The sequence below is a fragment of the Talpa europaea genome (genome assembly GCF_964194135.1).
Source record: "Talpa europaea genome assembly, chromosome: 4".
NCBI classification, from domain to species: Eukaryota; Metazoa; Chordata; class Mammalia; order Eulipotyphla; family Talpidae; genus Talpa; species Talpa europaea.
The window spans coordinates 92,312,089-92,330,912 of record NC_140070.1 but is presented as its reverse complement, the minus strand read 5'-3'; the positions used below and the strand labels follow the sequence as shown (position 1 = coordinate 92,330,912).

Genomic DNA, 18,824 nt, shown 5'->3' with positions numbered 1-18,824 from the left:
AGTGAGGCCATAACTTGTAATTGTTATAATTACAATTTCAATTTTTATAGACGTTAAAGACAGTTTCTCTGCTCGTCATTCTTCAGCCACCTTACTCCATTTTACCCTCAGCTGCTTCCTATAATCAGAAATCTGTATAGACATTATTTCTTACAAATATAATTACAAATATAACACAGGCATAAATTGGAGATATTACATTGAAGTAAATATCACAATAAAGCAAGTCACATACATATTTAGGTTTCCTAGTGCATATAAAAGTCATGTTTACACTATACACAGTCTATTAAGTGTGCAATGGAATTGTTTTTAAAAATTGTATATCTTAATTTAGCATGACATAGGGACACAGAGGGAGCAGATGCTTTTGGAAAAATGGTGCTTATTGACTTATTCAACACAGGGCTGCCACAAACCTTCAGTTTGTAAAAGGAGCAATATTTGTAAAGCGTAGTACCAATGGGTTTTGCCTATATCTGTTGTTGCTTCTCTTTCATTTCCGATTTGATGTTTGAATTTTCTTTTTTCTTGATGATTCTGGCTAAAGTTCTATTTTTTAAGTCTTTTTGAAAAACCCAGGTCTTCATTTCACTGATATTTTCTATTGTCTTTCTAGTGCCATTTTCATTTATTTCCATTCTAAAGTTTGTTTCTCACTTTCTGCTGGTTTTGTGCTTATTTTTCTAGTATCTTCAGGTATAAAACTTAGGTTGTTAATCTGTAATTTTTCTTATTTCTTAATGTAGACATTTATCACTATGAACCTTCCTCTTAGAACTACTTTTGCTGCATTCTATAAGTTTTGGTTATATTGAATTTCCATTTTTTGTCTGAAGATTAAAAGAATTTCTCCTTTGTTTTCTTCTTTGACCCATTTGTTTTCAGTAGCAAGTTATGTAATCTTCATATATTTGTGAATTTTCCAATTTTTCCTGCAGTTACTTTTTAGTTCCAAGCTATAATTGCCAGAAAAGATCTTTGATACGATTTCAGTCTTTTAAATTTTTATTTATTTTGTGGCTAAACAAGTGATCTATGCTAGGGAATGTTCTGTTTATACTTGAGAAGAATGTGTACCTACCAATGCATTTTCGTGTAGCCCTGTTAAGCGACACATGACTCTATATTTAGGTGCTCCTATGTTTGTGCAGGAATATTTACAAATGTTATATCCTCTTATTGGATTGACCTTTTTATCACTATATGATGGCTTTGTCTCATTACAAGTTTTGTCTTAAAATATTTTATTTGATAAAACTATTTTTGGTTTCTTTTTTTTCCATTTGCATGGAATCTCTCTCTCTCTCCTTTAACTTTTAGTGTGTATTTGTGTGTCCTTGCCTGAAGTGATTCTCTTATAGGTAATATAAAATTAGGTCTTGTTATTTAATCCATTCTGTCACTCTGTTATCTTTTGATTGGAGTATTTAGTCTATTTACATTTAAAGTAATTACTGATAGGTATGAACTTATCACTATTTTGTTCATTGTTTTCTACTCTGTTCTGTTCCTTTCTTCTCATACATTCCACTTTTGATGCTTTTCTGTTTCTATTCCTTTCTCTTTTGTGTTGTATAGGTTTTACTTTGTAGTTGTCATAAGACTTGTATAAGACATAACAATCTAAGTTAACAACAACTTAAGTTCAAACACATTGAAATTGTCTACATTTTGACTCCTCCCTCTCAACACTGTTTATTAATGTCACAATTTCCTTTTTACCTTGTGTATCCACTAACAAATTATTATAATTGTAGTTGTTTTTACTGCTTTTGTCACTTTAATACTAATTTTATAACTAACCCATCAACTCTACAAACTTAGCAAATCAAAATTAGTGGCTTGAATTTCCACTTCAGCAAAGATGGGTGAATTTCTGGATGGATCAGGAGAAATGACTGTTATTGCTCAGAGCTATGTTTATTAATTTTTCAGACCTTAGAATTAGTAGGGTTAAAAATACTTTTAAAATCATAACTTTAATATGGTATTTAATAAAGCTTCCTAATCCTTATTTCTTCATGAGGCTACTCCCATTGCAGACTGCTAAATACTTCACATGTATATATTTGTATTTCAGGCAGAGGAAGACAAGAAAACTTTGAGTAGGATGCAGACTCTGATGGATGAGCTTCAACTAAAAGTTCAAAGTTACAAACAGCAAGTTGAGACAGCAGTGAGTACCTGGGCTGTATCTCTGCCCCCCTTTTTTTATTAATAGAGATATGTAGCCCCAAGCTAGGTGAGCAGCTTGTTGGAGAGGACCAGCTCAGTTTAAAGTCTGTTCATTGTCTGGTCATTCAGTTAATTCTCAAGTTAGAATTATCACCCATGGTAAAAACTTATGCTACATTTCCCTCCTTTGAGGGTGCTAGAGCTCTCTTCCTCAATCTTGTGGTTCCACGCAAATATGTGCACTATAAGAAATGAACAACATATAGGCAGTGGGGTTGGAAAATTTTTGGTTGGGTAACCTTCCCCACTCTAAAATCTTGGGGAATATAAATACCATTCACAGTACTTTTTCCTAATGAGCTTAGATGTGACAATGGACCAAACAGCTATCCTTGAAATGCATTTGCCAACTCTGTGTTAGTACTTATAACTACATGGAATGGAAGAAGTGCCACATATATTGACTTATACCTAATAATTACCTATTAACCTGTAAAATGTAAAGACAAGCCCCCTCTATGCAGATGTAGAATAGGATATTGAACTGATTACAAAACAGACAACTTTTGCTATTCTACCGTATACCAAGTCTGTAAAAGCTGGACTACATACAGTTGATAGAAAGTGCCGACCAGGGTTAAAATTTCCAGGGAACAACAGTTATAGAAATGGATCTTGTGCCTGCATCTCTATATATCATACCAGAATGATATTCTATTCAATACCCAGAAGTTTAGATTCCTTTCACACATCTTTTCAACTTTTTTATGTCATAGCAGAAAAAAATATGACTATGTAGGCACAGGGATTTTTTTTTTCATTTTTTATTTTTATAGGAAGCACAAGCCAATCAATATCTTTCCAGGTATAAGAAGCAGAAACATGAGTTGCATGAAGCTAAGGAAAGGGCAGAGATAACAGAATCTCAAGTCAATAAATTCAAGATTAAAGCAGAAGAGTTTGGGGAAAAGGTATGTCAAATATTCAACTTGTTCTAATTCTTAATGCATGTGTTTAGAGATCACGTCATCACATGACCAGTTTAACCAGAAATTTGTTTTTCTCTTTAAAGCTAAAACACAGTAACAATTAAAAGTTTCTTATTAAATATTTGAATGTTGAATTCAATATTCTATTTGTCCAGGTAGTATATTCTATATGTCCAGGTAATATTAATTCTAAATATTCTATTTAGAATTCTAAATTCTATTTGTCCAGGTAGTATTAAGTGCAGAGCATTTGAGCAGGATGTACATTGTATTTGTAATTTTCAAACACTTAATTCTAGGTTAATTTGCAGGCTCTCGATTCCAGCAAACAGATGAATTTGTAGAGAACAGTGTGGAGTCCAGAGAGCAAATATGATTTTAAAAGCAGAGATGGATCTGCTTGAAATTACAAGTAAACTTTCTGGGGTATGTAAGCGTGTGACTTTTGTAGCATATCAATATGAAGATCAGGGGGACAGGTTTAAAAGAGGCAGGTAGTAAAACAAATGCAAGAGTCCTGCTTTCTAGTTTTCTGCCCTAAAACACAGTGAAAGGAACTCTCTACATTTGTGGCCCATGAATTGGCTGTTCTGATCCAATGATAGAGACCTTTCCCCTAATTTTACTGGCAAACTGGTAGAGTGTCAGAAAAAAACACTGGTTTGGGCTCTGGTAACAGAATACCAGAGGTTAGGTTACTTATACACAATGAATATTTATTTCCCACACTTTTAGAGGCTGTGAAGTCCAGGAACATGGCACTGGCCGATTCAGTATCTGATAAGGAATACTTCTTGATAGTCTCCTGTCTTTGCACTGTAACTTCACATGTTGGAAAAAGAGCAGGTAGCTCTCTGGACTTTTTTTTTTTTTTTTAATGAAGGTACTAAGCCATTCATGAGGACTCTACCTCACAATTAATCACCCCCAAAGTCCTCATTTCCTAATAACAACACGACAGTATTAGGGTTAGAATGTTGGGATTTCAACAGTGGGGGATAAAAATATTCAGACCATAGCATCAGTATAACTTAGCTTCTCATTGAGATTTTCCCAGGAAGACATAGTTTTCAAATGCAGTATGACATAAGGAGAAGTGAGTTAAAGGATATTAGACAACGATATTGGCTTTCCTCTTTGTGTAAAGACTGTCAGACACTTAGCACTGTGTCTAACACAGACAGTCACCATCATTTCACTTGTTAAATGTGGTACGTCTGATCCTCTTTCTTACTGTAGATGCCTATAAAATTTACTACTTTAAGCAAGGTCAAAGGATCTCTTTTATAGGAGAAATTAAAGGTTGATAATATTGAATATATTTAGATCTAAATATGAAAAGTATGAGTCAATGGCAGACTCCAGAGATTTTCTTATTGATGTCTTGGCTATAAAGCATATATGGAGAAGTTAAGTGGTTTGAACTCTGGCCTCAATTTGAGAAAGGTTTTGGCATTGGATTTGGGGTCTTCTGTGCTGAGTCTGCCCAGCAACTCCATACAATGGATTTGTTTAGGACAAGTCTCATATGTGCTGCAACTGCACTCAGCTGCCGAAAGTCAAAGGGTCTCCAAAACAGATGTAATGCATTCGACTTTGTCACAGTTATTTCCAACAAAGAATAAAATGCGTGAAGCAGAAATTGCCTCCAAGAGGCCAGAGATGAATTAGAAAACTGTCCTTGGCAATGCAATGACTAATTGTTTCCATTCACAGAAGGAAAGTCTGAAAATCTCTCTCAACTGTCATAAACCAAAGGAAAGGATTTTCTGATAAAATTATGTCAGGTCTGTGAAGCGAATTGGTGATGGAACTATAGTCTGTCCCTTCATGGAGTCTTGTAAAAAGGGTACTGCCTTCACTGGCAAAGACAGACAAGGTGGGCAGATAATTTAGAATGACCAAGCATGCCCTTGGGGTGAATTACCTACGGATGTCTGATGTCTGCTTTCCATAATGTACATAATTGCCTCAAATCCCTGCTTCTCTCTGAAGCTAATGAAGAGTTGGCTAAGGCCTGCTTACCGCTGGAAAGGACTGGGCTTGGCTCTGGGTGCTAAAAATCACTGATGAAAATCACAGGAGTCTCACAGAACACACCAATAATTCTTTCAGGTTCATGTGAACTAAGCAGTCCTTGCCTGTGAAGGACAATGCTGGAGAAGTACAAGTACACCAGGTCAAAAAATAAAGTTGAAACAGAAAGACATATTTATGTGGTGTGAAAACAATTTATACAAGGTGATTCGAAAAATGCAATAAAGGGAATATTGTTGCATCCAAGAAGGATGATTTTTTGATTCTCAAATACAAGTAAACATTTTACATGAAAGATTGAGAATCTTTTAAATTCTAAAGTTAAAAAAGCAAGTTAATACTTATTCTCATGTTCCTATTGCCTCCAAATGTAATACTCATAGAAGTTATACTTTAACCAGTTATAGTCATGGAGACCAGGGCATGTTGGTAAAAGACTTTAATTAGAATTACTGAACTTTGCTCGACTCATCCACATCCACCTATGAGTCAGTATTTTTAGCTACAGAGGGCAGGCATTGATAAACTTTTCTCTTAAGATATATTTTTAAATATTTAAAAACTTTTACTGTGATATAACTATAGTCACACTTAGTTACTTTGTACTTTTAGGTAAAACACTCCTAATAATTTGCAAGGAAAAAAAATTGGGAGGCAGAAATGAAGCAGCTTTTTTTTTTTTAAGATTTATTTATGCACACAAGAGCTGGGGTACAGGGAAGAGGTGTTGGGGTTGGGGAGGAGGATTTACTAGAGACAGAGTGGGGAACAGAACACTCAGAGTGACTGAAATACACCGCTGAGGGGAGCAGCAGGTGAGTCAGGAGAGGTCTGCTACACCATGTGGGTATCTCCCTGGCCGGGGATCGAACTCATGCTGCAGTGGCTGTGGATAGCTTTATAGATTGCGTCTTAACCCCTTGCACCACCAGGGAGGCCCCAGCTGTTTATTTTTGCTCTTAAACTCAGTTATGGCTCCCAGCACTAATAGTTGGCAAATATAATTCCAGGCAAAAGGGTGAGCTAGCAGAGATCAACAGGAGCTCCCTGGATGCACAACTCTTCCAGCTGCTGTCAGTTTCCGCATCTTTGCAGAGTCCTGTCTGGGACCCTGGGCGACTTCATGGCAACAAGCACCAGCTTCTCCAATAGGTCACCTGTGTCACTGATTTTGAAGACCTTGAGAGACAGGTACAGTTTGTCCATCTTTATTCCATGTCCAGCTCTCCTTCCTTACCACCAGCACAGCTGACCCACAGCAGTGACTCCAGGCCCAGCACCGGAAGTAGAGTGTTGTTACCCCAGTGGCTATGGTTGTGTAAAGGTGAGTATGATAAATCTTCATCATTCTCAGCAGTCTTCCTCTGTGACTTAATCCCCAACTCAAACAGGTGACTGTAAAATGAATTCATGGGCTCAGCAGTGTTGGGCCACAGGCTCCTTCTTGTCTGCTGTCTTCCATGTGTTGGCCCTGGTTTTTTAATTTGCCCCTTTCATCATTGTACGGGGCTACAAACAGTTCATCTTCTCTCTACATCATGTCATATGGCCCCTTCTAAAATCAAAAAGGCTTCTGGAACACTTTTCCAATCCTATTAACCACATTTCTTTAGGTGCCTGTGCTGAGACAGACCCATGTCAAGGAACCTGCTTGCCTGGTTTGACTCAGACAGATCAAGTCTGTTTTTTCCTGACAAGCAAGGCGAGCTAAATAAAAGTTTTATAATTTAGGGGATATGGCCACTGAGTGAACTACCAAAGATATCTAAATACTGTATCCAGGGCAGTGGTTTTTTCCAGTAATCTTATCTCAATGAGCAAACTCTAAATGCTTAACATGAAACTTTTTGAAGATTTAAAAAATAATTATATATAAAATTTTGATAAAATATGCTTTCCTAAAAATAATTTTGAAACTACCCTTTACTAAGCAAACATTTACATCTAGGAAAATTCTCTATACCCTAAATTTTTTCTTAGAAATTTGCTGCCAGGTTGCCAACCCTGAATGCCATTTTCCTCTCTCTGCTCCTGGAACCCCCAAGACAGATTCAGTAAAATCAGACAGCAAACTTTAGCTTGAGAACACACATCTGGTTTTGTGATTTATTATTAAAATAATGTTTTCTCACTTGCATGTACATTTTATATAAAAGGAAATAAGATTAATAGGAGTCAGATCTTTCTTTACAGTGATTTCTTAATACTTTATGAAAATCTATCACAAGATTGTAGTACTCTGTGCTTATGTAAACGGTATGGGATTGTGCAGTCAGGCATTACACCACAATTCAGTTACGTCTCTTTCTGTAACTCTAGAATCAAAAACTTGATTGTGTAAGTAAAAAAAAAAAAATCTAGTTAAAGTGACAATTCATAAGAATTAACAGTGACTTTTAAAAATTGATTAAAATGAAGGTTAATAAATCTCTCCTATTAGAAGGTTGATTAACATGATAGATGAGCCAGAGATTCAATTTCACAGCTAAAGTCACTCAGCTATATACACCTGTTGTTGAAAGGTATAATCCAGCCGAGATCTCTAGAGTTCATAGAAGATTTTGTGTGCATATACTAAATCTAGTCAGTTGAACTGATAGAACCACTCATAGAAAAGTACAGTATAAGTTGCTTCAGTTTCCATGCTCTGGTTTTTCACATTTTCACTAAGGTAACTTCTGTTCTTACCTGCTCCTTCACCTGTCATTCATTGATCAGATTTTGAATCAGCTCATAGGGGATAGACTTTTTACAAGTTTTTTTTTTTTTAAAAGATGTATTTAGTTATGCATACAGGAACTGGGGTACAGGCCAGAGGTTGAGGGGGTGGGTGAGAGGATTCACCAGAGACAGAGCGGGGAGCAGAACAAGCAGACTGACAAAATACACTGCTGAGGAGAGCAGTGGGTGAGACAGGAGAGGTCTGTTGCGCCATGTGGGACCCTCGCTGGCCGGGATCGAACCCACGCTGCAGAGGCTATGGACAGCCTCACAGTGTGGTGTTCAACTGCCTGCGCCACCAGGGAGTCCCTTTTTACAAGTTCTTGATAGAAACTTTACAGTAGTCTCCTGGGCTGATTGCAACGGGAGTGAAAATGAATGAGACAATTCTATTTAAGCTGAATGGAACTCCTTGGCATGCAGGTAGAGTGTCAATGAATGGTGCTTAGGTCATTAGGCGTGACTATAATACTGGAAAAAATAGTTGCAGATGTTTGCCATCATTGACAGGAATAATAAGGGGAGGTGAGGTCACTGGATAAGAAGAATGCTTGTCAGATGTCATCCTGTCTTCCTTTCAGGTGCTGATTTCCGAGAGAGGCTAGAATCAAGGAAAACGGACACTAAATGGCTATTGTCCAAGTCAGAATAGCAACTTAAGTATTTAATGATGATAGTGTTTTGCTTTGCTTTCTTTGTTTTTGAGGAGGGAGCTTTAAGTAGTTCTGAAGTTTGGGTTTTATCAATTTTAATCCCCTTGCTAGATGTACCTGAGTTTTTAAACAAATAGGGAAACAAGTTTATCCCATTAAATAATAAAAGGTATGCAGCAAAGAACATATACTGTCAAACCACAATTCAAGGTCAGTAGTCTGAATCTGGGCAGAAATTGTAGTCTGCTTTTCTCCACTTTTTCTGTGACTACATTTTTTTCCACTTCTGATGGAAACATGGGATTATATATAAGAATTAGTACATTGGTGTCCCCTTGTATACATAGGGCCACTGGAGAGCTTCTCTATAAATAACTATAGATGAGAAGAGTAACTATTTAAGAGGTTCTTCTTGCTTAAAAAATTAGACATTGGGAAGAGCCTGTTGTATTTTCTCCTATTAGATTGTCTTTTTTATGAAAGTCTTATATGATGATTCATAAATTAGTACAACTTCAATTACTGTTACAATAGTGCTCTTATAAATTGTTAGAGAAAGGAAATTACTTACCATGTTTTCTTCTGCATTATTAGTATTGGACCCTTCTGTAAGGAAAACGAGAACTTTAAAATTACGTTATTAGAATCACCTTACTTTCCATTTTTCTAACAACATTATGAATGTATTCAGTGTAGAAAAAAATCAGAAACAAACAGTACTAAATGCTTATGGCTGATTCAAAGGGGAAATTAAGGGCAGTTCAACCTTGCCAGGAATCTCTGGCTTTTAGGACTGGCCTGATTCTGACCAATTTTTATTAATGGAAAATAAGTTAACAAATTGACGGGTAAAGTGAAAGAGATGGTTAAGAAAAGGGGATACAATGTCATTTCTTAAAGAAGCCCTTCCTGGGTCCTGCTAAAAGATTTTTCCTTTTTTATGTATCCTAGACTAAGGACATTTTAAAACAGTAGTGCAAAAAGAGTACTAAACAAGAAAACATGTAAACAATCATCATATGAAGCTACAACCAAGAACCTGAGGGTAGGCAATACTGAAATATATTTTCAGCCCATTTAACTACATAATTATAGAATAATTTCTGTTTTTAAAAAAGCGGTCAATACCCTGTTGTCTTCCTTCATTTGCTTCTCCAGAATTATGACCTGTCAAGGGAAGAGAAAAACCAGGTATTTATTCTTTCAGTTTCTTCCAGATCACCAGGTTTTGGGTACTGCTCCATCACCCGGTCCCTTCAGATTTAGGTTTGCTAGCACATCATCTTCTCCCAGATCTGGGAGAATGCACTGTTCTGCCTGATTTGAGTGTGCTGTGTATCTTCGGTGGGACCTGACTTACTTATCTTTAACGCACCATCTCCTGAACACCAGGACAGAGTACAAGTTTTTCAATGAGATATTACCTGTACAGAGACAGGGGTGTCTTCTTGATTTGTGAACTATTAATATGACCACCATGACCACCAGTATTACCACAGGTATAACAATCAGCCAGAGAAATGGTTTTTGATATGATTCTAAATAAAACAAACAAAATCTAAGTTAGAAGAAAGATTACAAAAAAAACACCCCATGGATGGGTAGGTAGAATATTTTTACTATTTCAAAAACTAGTTATTTCTGCATTCTGGATAGGAGGTAGATTTCATATTAGTAAAAACACTTTTCATAATGAAAAGATAAACATATGGGCAAGAGGCCTGTCTGAACCAAAAGTTCTTCATGAGCATATATACCTTTTAGTCTCAATGTTCCTATTGTGAGAAACATGCAACTACTATTAACCAGTTTGGGGTTTGGTGAGGGTGGAAGTCAGGAGAGAAAAAGTATGAACACTTGAGATGGGTGATGTGTCTATTGTGGATTTTAAGTTTGTATTTTTATGTTGCAGTAAGAGAATTAATGCAATTTATAATGGAATAATTATGACTGCAAACTAGCCTCTGTCCAGAATTTACCTGGGGAATTTTAGGTGTGTATAGTACAACATTGCCTTTAGGACAGGGTCCCAGAGGACCCTGATAAGGAGTGCAGAGGTGATAGGAATTGCCAAGGAGGATCTGTGGTCTCGGGTGAGAAGTAACCACTGAGGTAACAGACAGTGCTTGAATCTGCTAAGGATTAACTGGGGGAAAAATTTTTTTTCCAGTATCTTCCTTAGACATAGAACTACTGTATTAATATTACAGTGGGAAACCCAGAGACAGAAACTTGGAGACCTTAAGTTGCCAAAGTCAGAACCTGGACAAGGCAGCAAGTAGAAAATAGCCATTCAGACTAGAAAAACAAGTTTCTTTGAAAGAATGAGGTCCAGAGTCCTAGGACTGGTTGACTGTTCTCTGCCCTACTGGGGTCTTTCTGCTCCAGGTGTCTGGTGAGAGATGCCACAACATCTTAAAAGGAGGCAAATCTCTTTACAAATATGTTCTACCAACTCAATTACCTTTGAAAAAGTCTAGAGACCTATCATGATCTCCCAGGTCAAGTTAATAATAACAACCAGCCCACCTAGAAAGGCAACTTTGAGTTCTCCTGACTCTGGATAGTGGTCTGAAAACATTTTGGGTTTTGGCAGTTAGCTATCAATAGAGTTAAAAAAAAAATAGTTTTATATGTACTTTGGTGACTATTTCTATCAGGTTCACAGACCTCTCTTTCCCAGTGTCCAGTAGAGCTCCAATCTAACTTCCAACTGTTCCTATAGCCATAAATACCCAAAGCCCAGGCCCTAGGGCACATACTAGGCCCAGTGATAAGCAGAAATTGAAGTCCACAAGAGTCACCAAAATGTGTAACCTCAGGTTATTTCTGAAGCCCTGAAAAGAAAATCATGGGGAATATATGTTTTCTTTCAATGCAGGGTTTTTGTGTGGTTAAGGAAAGAGATTGCTTATATCTGGTCTATATCCTAACCAGAAATGTTATTTCTTAATATCAAACAGAAAAATTAGGTTGACATTAACAGTTTCTACTGCCATAGTCAAAACCCACTAGCCAACCCTATTGTAACTTACCTGCTACATGCAGTGTTTGAATAGTGAGTAAAGTATATGTGCTTGAAGAAATAGTGCATAAGTATTCCCCATTGTCTGGAATGCTAAGATCTTTCAATGTGGAAGAGAAATCTCCCTGGTTTATTAGCTCTTTCTTCCATGAAAGTCTGGGTTCATTGACAGTTATATCTTGTGAGGAGCTCACAAAGTAAGCCAGGATGAAGGAACTCCCATTTTCCATTCTGGACCAGGTGACTATGAAGTCTTGCTTTGGTAGGAAAAAATTGTTTGCAGTGTCACATGAAAATAAAACCTGTTCACTTTGCATTTTATGAAGATCATCTGCAACAGAAAAGGAAACACCAATGAAAAAATTTCAAATGAATTTTCTAAGTGGCACTTGAAAAATGAATTTGGAAGTAGTGTTCCTGAGAAGTAATTAGATATTTGAGTTATGGAATTTCTTAAAAGCTTTATTACCACTATTTTAAAGTCTCCCAGCAAAGCACTTAAGGTGATCTAAACTTGGGCTTTGAGGTGATAAACCTGTGTTTTAACTCTTAAAAACTTATAGTGAGTTCTCATGAATGTTACTCAGTGTTGTTCTTTTGTTGACAACTGAAATTCTGATGTTCCTCCTTATGTTCCTCTAGCTACCCCTAGAAACCTTACTTTTGAGGTCTTAACCCTTTGGGTCGCTGTAGGGTAAATGGTTTTCAGGCTTTTCTGCCCTCCCACCAGTAGGATTGCCCTGCCTGATGGGGCACCTGCATCTGTTACATTATTATAAGCTGTCTTGTTTACTTCTGTGGGCCATGGGAGGAGTATTGAGGTAGTCACTGAGAGAAGCAGAAGCAGGAGAGAGAAGGGGAGAAAAGAAAGCCAGAGAAGCCCAGGGTGAAGACATGCTGGGGGCTTGGAGGCCTGCTGGCTTCCTGGCCCCCCCAGCACTGCTGTCTGCCATGTACCTGGTTGCTATACTACATGCAAAGCTCAATAAAAGCCTGAGAAACCCACCAAGGGCTCCAGGACTCCTTTTTCCCCTGTCTGCTCGGATCCTAGAAACCTATTCAGTGCCCATCCTGCCCCTAAAATCAATTGTCTCGTTTCCCATGAATAAGAAGCATTTTCCCCTGGCAGAGGAAGAACCAGTACTCACCTCTTCCCATAGACACAAGAAATCTGCAACTAAATGGATTTATTTACACAAAAGTAGACATGAAATCTAGATGAATAGTGTATCCACAAAGAAGATAAGAAATCAGTATCCAGAGAGACAGGAGAGGCAGAAACCCGCTCTTGCCAAGGAAGAAACTCCAACCTGGGGATGGTGAGGTCCAATCCAGATAAGATCACTAAGGTATGGAATTTCTCCCTAGGGAGCAGAGAGAAGACTAACACCTACCATCCCAACTCTTCAATCTAGAACAGCAGGCATTGACGTTAAGGAGACCAGCTCCAGTCATGCCCAGCCAAAGTGAACAGAATTTTTCCTCCTTGTGAATGCTACCTTCCTAATTTACCAGTTTTTCTACAATATCTAGTACACAGTCTGAGAGTGACATAGCTTGGTACATAATTAGAACCTCAACAGATGAAATAGCATGAAACTTAAGGAATGAAATAACACTTTCAACCATTTCCTTTTATTATGTTGCTACCTGATGGAAAGTTAATAATGGGTTCCAGTATCTTTAACACTGAAATTTACTGTTTTCTTGATAACCATTTTGAAAATACAAAATTGAGAGCAAAAGATGGCCAAAAAAAGAGCTAACTTCCACTTTCCCTATGTGATGAAGATTTATAGAAAAAAAATTGTTATAATTTTCCTTGGGCTTGTATAAGTGATGTCTTACAACTTTTCTTACCTTAGTCTTGTCTTACATAAGTTATAGATCATAGTTTGGGTTTGTTCGAATAAATGAAAGGAAGGAATTTTGAAAGCTGTTCATGCTGATAGAGGGTGTTGATAAAGACTAATGGGCCAATACTCTGGAAAGACTGAATAAAAGCAATGTTATCAATGTTAATTTTTATTTAGTTGAAAGATTGACCAAGAATTAGAGGTTGTGCCCTAATAAGCATTCTTTCTGTCTCCTCTGATCTTTTCAAGTTCAGTGCAAGTAGAAAATTTCTGGAGAAGATGAAACATAGTGAAATACAGAGCCACTCAGATTTCCATTTCACAAGTTTTTTCTTTCAACTCATCTTCCAAGGTAAGAATTACTTTCATTTTATCATGAGGGAACTAACACTCAGAAGTAAAAACAATTACTTTAGGTAATATAGCCAATAACTATTAGACCTGAGATTCCAGTCTTGGTCTTAACTGCCCCAAAACTATCTTCTTTTCTGTTCCTTTCTCTCCCTGTAAACCAAATCCCATTCTCTCCCTGTAAACCAAATCCCATTCTCTCCCAAGCTCTGACATAACCCATGTACACGAAAGCCCCATGGCGCTTACCTTTCATCGTCCAACGCCCTTTCCATGTTTGCTCGAACAGTGAATTTTTAATAGCACATTCATAATATGAATCTGGTCCTGAAATATTTACTGTGCTGTTAATATAAAAAGAACCCAAAGACCCAATTTCTTCAACCTTGCTGTCAGGAATGTGTGTATTGTTCATGTGCCATGTGATACTTGGACGAGGATAAACACTTAATATGCTACATATTAAGATGCTGCTTGTGTTCCTTTTTTCATACTTCATCACAGGTGTGACAAAAGCTATAGGGAAGAAAGAAGGGCACATGAAGAACTGTATATTCAGTTTCTCTTTAGGTCATCTGTGCAGAACACTTGATATTTTAATACCCATAAGATGAAAAGCTAACCTTCGAGTAAAACTTAGTGGTTAATATAAGGAAAAGCAAAACATCAGTAGAACCTGAAGAGATAATGTGATTACCAGCAAAAGGAAAAAGAGCATGCACTGGTAACTGGGAACTAGCAATTTCAGTTCTCTAGAAAGAATTCCACAAAAAAAAAAATCTAATGGCCTTAGTGAGCAACCAAAACGTGCATGCCAAAGACTATAAACCAGGGCAGGTACAGTACTCTGAACATATCAGGTACTGACTTGGAGCCTTCCTGACTGTTTATGCAGAATTCTTAGATTTCTGAGTCAAGGTCTGAAGCAGCTAAATGCTGGATTAGACAACCTATTAGCACATGCCCCTCCTCCTAATAGTTTATTTTAAAATGATATGCTTTCCTTCACAAATTAACTTCACTTAGAAAATGGAGTAAGAATTTAAATTAGTAATTCAAGATTTTTAAGTTCAGTAATATTAAGTGTTTAGACTAAGGGGGAGAATGTACATGCTCTTATGCTACTGGTGGCAGCAATATATTAAAATCTATTTTTCTTTCAGATGTTTATAACATTTTTGGTAAAACATTGGAAATACCTGAATATCCACCAATGGGAAAACTGGTATACAGTCATAGCATGTCTATTGTACATGCTACTGTGAATTATAAATAATGAGGTAGATATCTATGTGTTCACTTGGAAGGAAATCTAGAGCATGTTAGAGAAAAAGACATTTCAGAAAAAACACAGAATGATATCATGTCATGTTTTATAAATCCTACATATATACTTACCTCCTACCTTCAGCACCACTTTTTGTCTGAAGCTTCCAGATCTTGTCCCCACATAGCAGGTGTAATTTCCTTCATCCTGAAGGCTTAATCTTCTGAGACATAGGGAAGCATTTCTGTTGTGAATTTCACTATGGAAGAGGGATGTCCTACGTTTGTATCTGGAATCTTGGTTCTCCAAATGGTCACGGTCTTGATAGTATGTATGAACATAGCCAGTATCTTGAATCTTCCAGTGAATAACGATTTCTTCAGGCTCATTGTCAAATGAGCAAGGGAGAATTACATCTTCATTAAGTCTTCCTATGACTGTTTTTTCAATGTTGGTATCAAAATGATTAAATAAATTAAAAAATTGTGGGTCTAAAATCAAAAGCAGAAAAGTTATGAAGAGAATTAGTAATGGATGCCCATCAAGGGTAATGGTAGGACTACACAGAGGAACTGACCGAGGTCAATAGTCTGGTTATTAACTGACTACATAATCAAGGATCTTGGCTAATATGATTAACTAGAAAGAACCTATGAGAGTCCTTTTGAGTAGCTGTAATTTTAATAGATTACCTGTTTGGGTGTAGCCTAAACAGAGAAACTCTAGTTTGCTATCTGCTTCATTAATGGCCTCACCTTTCCCCTGATCCTGGTCTGCCACAGTCCTGGAAATTATGTTTATGATATATGCAAAAGACTCCCATTCATTGTTATTCCCTGAACACATTCACTTTAGGTAAGTTTTTCTGAATAGTTCAACTATTTATTTTCTCTATATTTCACATATAACTGAAATCATACTTTGTCTGGCTTATTTCACTAAGACTAATACTCCCCTAGATCCATTCCTCTTATTGCAAATGGCAGGAATTCATTTTTTTTAAAGCTACATAGGATCCAAGTGTATGTGTATATACCATATCTTCCTTATCCATTCATCAATGTAAAGCATTTAGATTGTTTCTAGTTCTTGGCAACTGTAAATACTGTAAACATATCACTTTAATATTTTTGTTATTTTTAGGGAAAATACCTAAAAGTAGGATAACTACATCAAATGGGATTTCTGTTTTTAATTTTTTGAGAAATCTCTGTTGTGTTTTCCGTAATGGCTACAACAATTTACATTCCCAACAATATATAAGATTCCTTTTTCTCCACATCCTTTCCAATATTTATGATTTGTCTTTTGGAAAATAGCCATTCTCATGGGTATATCTCATTGTTCAGATGTGCTTTTCCCTAGTAAAAGAGAGACATCTTTTCATGTGCCCCTTGGGAATCTATCTGTATGTCATCTTTGTAGAACTATTCAAATCTTCTGCCCATTTTTTAATCAGGTTGTTGGGTTTTCTTGTTGAGTTTTGTGAGTTCATTGTATATTTTGGATATTAACCCCTTGTCAGATATATGACATTCAGTAGGATTTTTTTTATTTATACAAGAACTGTGGTACAGGCCAGATGCGCGGGAGGGTGAGAGGATTCACCAGAGAGAGCAGGGAACAGAACAGGCAGACGGACTGAAATACACTGCTGAGGGGAGCGGCTGGCAAGACAGGAGAGGTCTAATTGCCATGTGGGTTGCTCCGAGGCCGGCAGGGATGGAACCTGTACTGCAGAGGCTGCGGACAGCTTCACAGCACTGTGCTCAACTGCCTGCGCCACCAGGGAGGCCCCTTTATTTTAAGTTTCTTTCACTGTTAAGGAGCTTTTTAGTTTCATATGGCCCCATTTGTTTACCCAGCTATTGGAGTTGAGTCCCTGAACATCTCTCTAAGGGCGATGTATGGTGGTGTATTACCTGTATTTTCTTGTATGTATTTTATGGTTTGGGACCTTACATCCAAGTCTTTAATACATTTTGAATTATTTTTGCACATTCATTTTTAATACCTACTATAATAACAAATCCTGCTAGTTATAGCTAGTAGGTCTTAAAAGAATATAACTAATTAGTTTGATTTGGTCAAAAATTGTTTGGAGCATGTAAAAGAAATTGCTGGGTTCAGGTAGCTGTTGGAAATATCCAGTCCCTATTTCCATGCAAGAGTCCAAATCTTCTGGGGTGTGTGTGTGGGGTCAACACAAGAGATGATTGTAAAAAGCAAATGGATTCAACATAACAAAGATTTTTGCCAAGAACATATACTTCGCCATTTCATAACCACTGAAGACAAAATCTAGCTTCTTTCACCAATTCACAAAAACACTAAGTAAAACTTCTGCCCTATCTATGGCTCCTGGGATATTAGGACTGGGAAGAACCTTATCTTTTTGGAGTAAACCTCTTTGGACTTTGGCCAAGTTCACCTACAATGGCCAGCCATGTCCCACTTCTCGCCATCAGAGATTATTTTTGTACAAAGGGCTGATGGAAAGATGGAGGGGAAAAGGAATAGTTTTGTCAGCCTCCCTACTTGCACCACTAAATCCCTCTAATATTGCATTGGATAATTAAAAATGCCTGTCATAGGATCTAGCAAAGTTGATAATGCCTTCCATCAAGTGTTGAGTATGTACCAAACTTTTAGTGATTTTAAAGTCTTGATCTGAGTATATAGGAGAATATATGACTTTTAAACTTTTAGGGTTTTTTTGTTTTCTATTATAATAATTAACCTTTTAGAAAAGCCACAAAGCTATGGTTACAAAGGAAACAGCCACCTTGCACTGTGTGCTCATGTTCCTATATACTGACACAAATAACTAACCCTTAGGCGTATTATATAGGAACTTACCTTCAGATGTACTCTGAAAGAGTATAGAAATGAGGAATAAATACAGGACTTTCTGTGACTTCATGTCTCGCAGCGGTCATTTAGTTATACTATCCAAGAGAAGCAAAGTATGCATGTTATCAGTTGTATGGAAAAAAACAGGAATTGGAAAAGAATGTGTCAGGTTATAGATGCCTAATTAAATACTATTGTAAAATTCATGCAAATTATTCTTTCGCAACTATTAAAGATGGTATTACAGAGATGCTTCAAAGGCATGGGAAGATGTTCTTAAAATGTTGTAAGAGAAAAATCAGATCACAATACAACTTTCAAGTAGCATAGTTCCTTTTAAACATACATATTTTTGCACACAGGACAAGACATTATCATTAAATATACACTAGAGATTAACTCTGAAGAGTAGACTGATCATGATTTGGTATACCTTCAACAGGTTCTCTGGATAACAGTTTTTGTCATTTTCTAAATGGACATGTATTGCTTTACAGCATACTAAAAATTCATTAAACAGTAAGTAACAATGGCATTAACTATGGTATTTTTTATAACAGAAAGATAATTAAAACAAAACCTGAAAATAGTCTTAAAAGTCCAGTAGTGGTGTAAATCATAAGGCAGCCACTAAAATACTATACATTGTGTTTTAAAAAATGAAAAAATTAATGGTAAATTGTATACATATAACTGGTTTTGTCTGGTGATAAAATTTTTACTCTTTAAGAAAGTAGCTCCCCTCAGCAGTGTACTTCGGTCTTTCTGCCTGCTCTGCTCCCCGCTCTGGCTCTGGTGAATTCTCTCACCCTCCCGCGCTTCTGACTGTACCCAGTGCATGTATAAACACAACAAACAAACAAATAAATAAATAAACATACCTCTATAAAATAA

At 36.8% G+C, this 18,824-nt stretch overlaps 2 protein-coding genes across 2 annotated transcripts in view; one reads left to right on the top strand and one right to left on the bottom strand.

Moving 5' to 3' along the window:
* Window positions 1-3,511, top strand: part of MYH15 (myosin heavy chain 15) — a gene marked incomplete at both ends in the record, with an annotated part of 143,292 nt that extends 139,781 nt beyond the window's left edge. Inside the window, 3 exon segments of the mRNA XM_084232648.1 lie at window positions 2,084-2,179; window positions 3,015-3,149; window positions 3,467-3,511. Of these exon segments, the coding sequence (XP_084088774.1) occupies window positions 2,084-2,179; window positions 3,015-3,149; window positions 3,467-3,511 (276 nt within the window).
* Window positions 3,512-8,502: 4,991 nt separating this feature from the next.
* HHLA2 (HHLA2 member of B7 family) lies at window positions 8,503-18,000 on the bottom strand (the record flags this gene model as incomplete). The annotated part of the gene is made up of 5 exons (XM_084232646.1): window positions 8,503-8,526; window positions 9,150-9,184; window positions 14,060-14,326; window positions 15,209-15,568; window positions 17,937-18,000. The coding sequence occupies 5 exons, from the start codon at window positions 17,998-18,000 to the stop codon at window positions 8,503-8,505; spliced, it is 750 nt and encodes a 249-aa protein (XP_084088772.1).
* Between the last annotated feature and the right edge of the window lie 824 nt (window positions 18,001-18,824).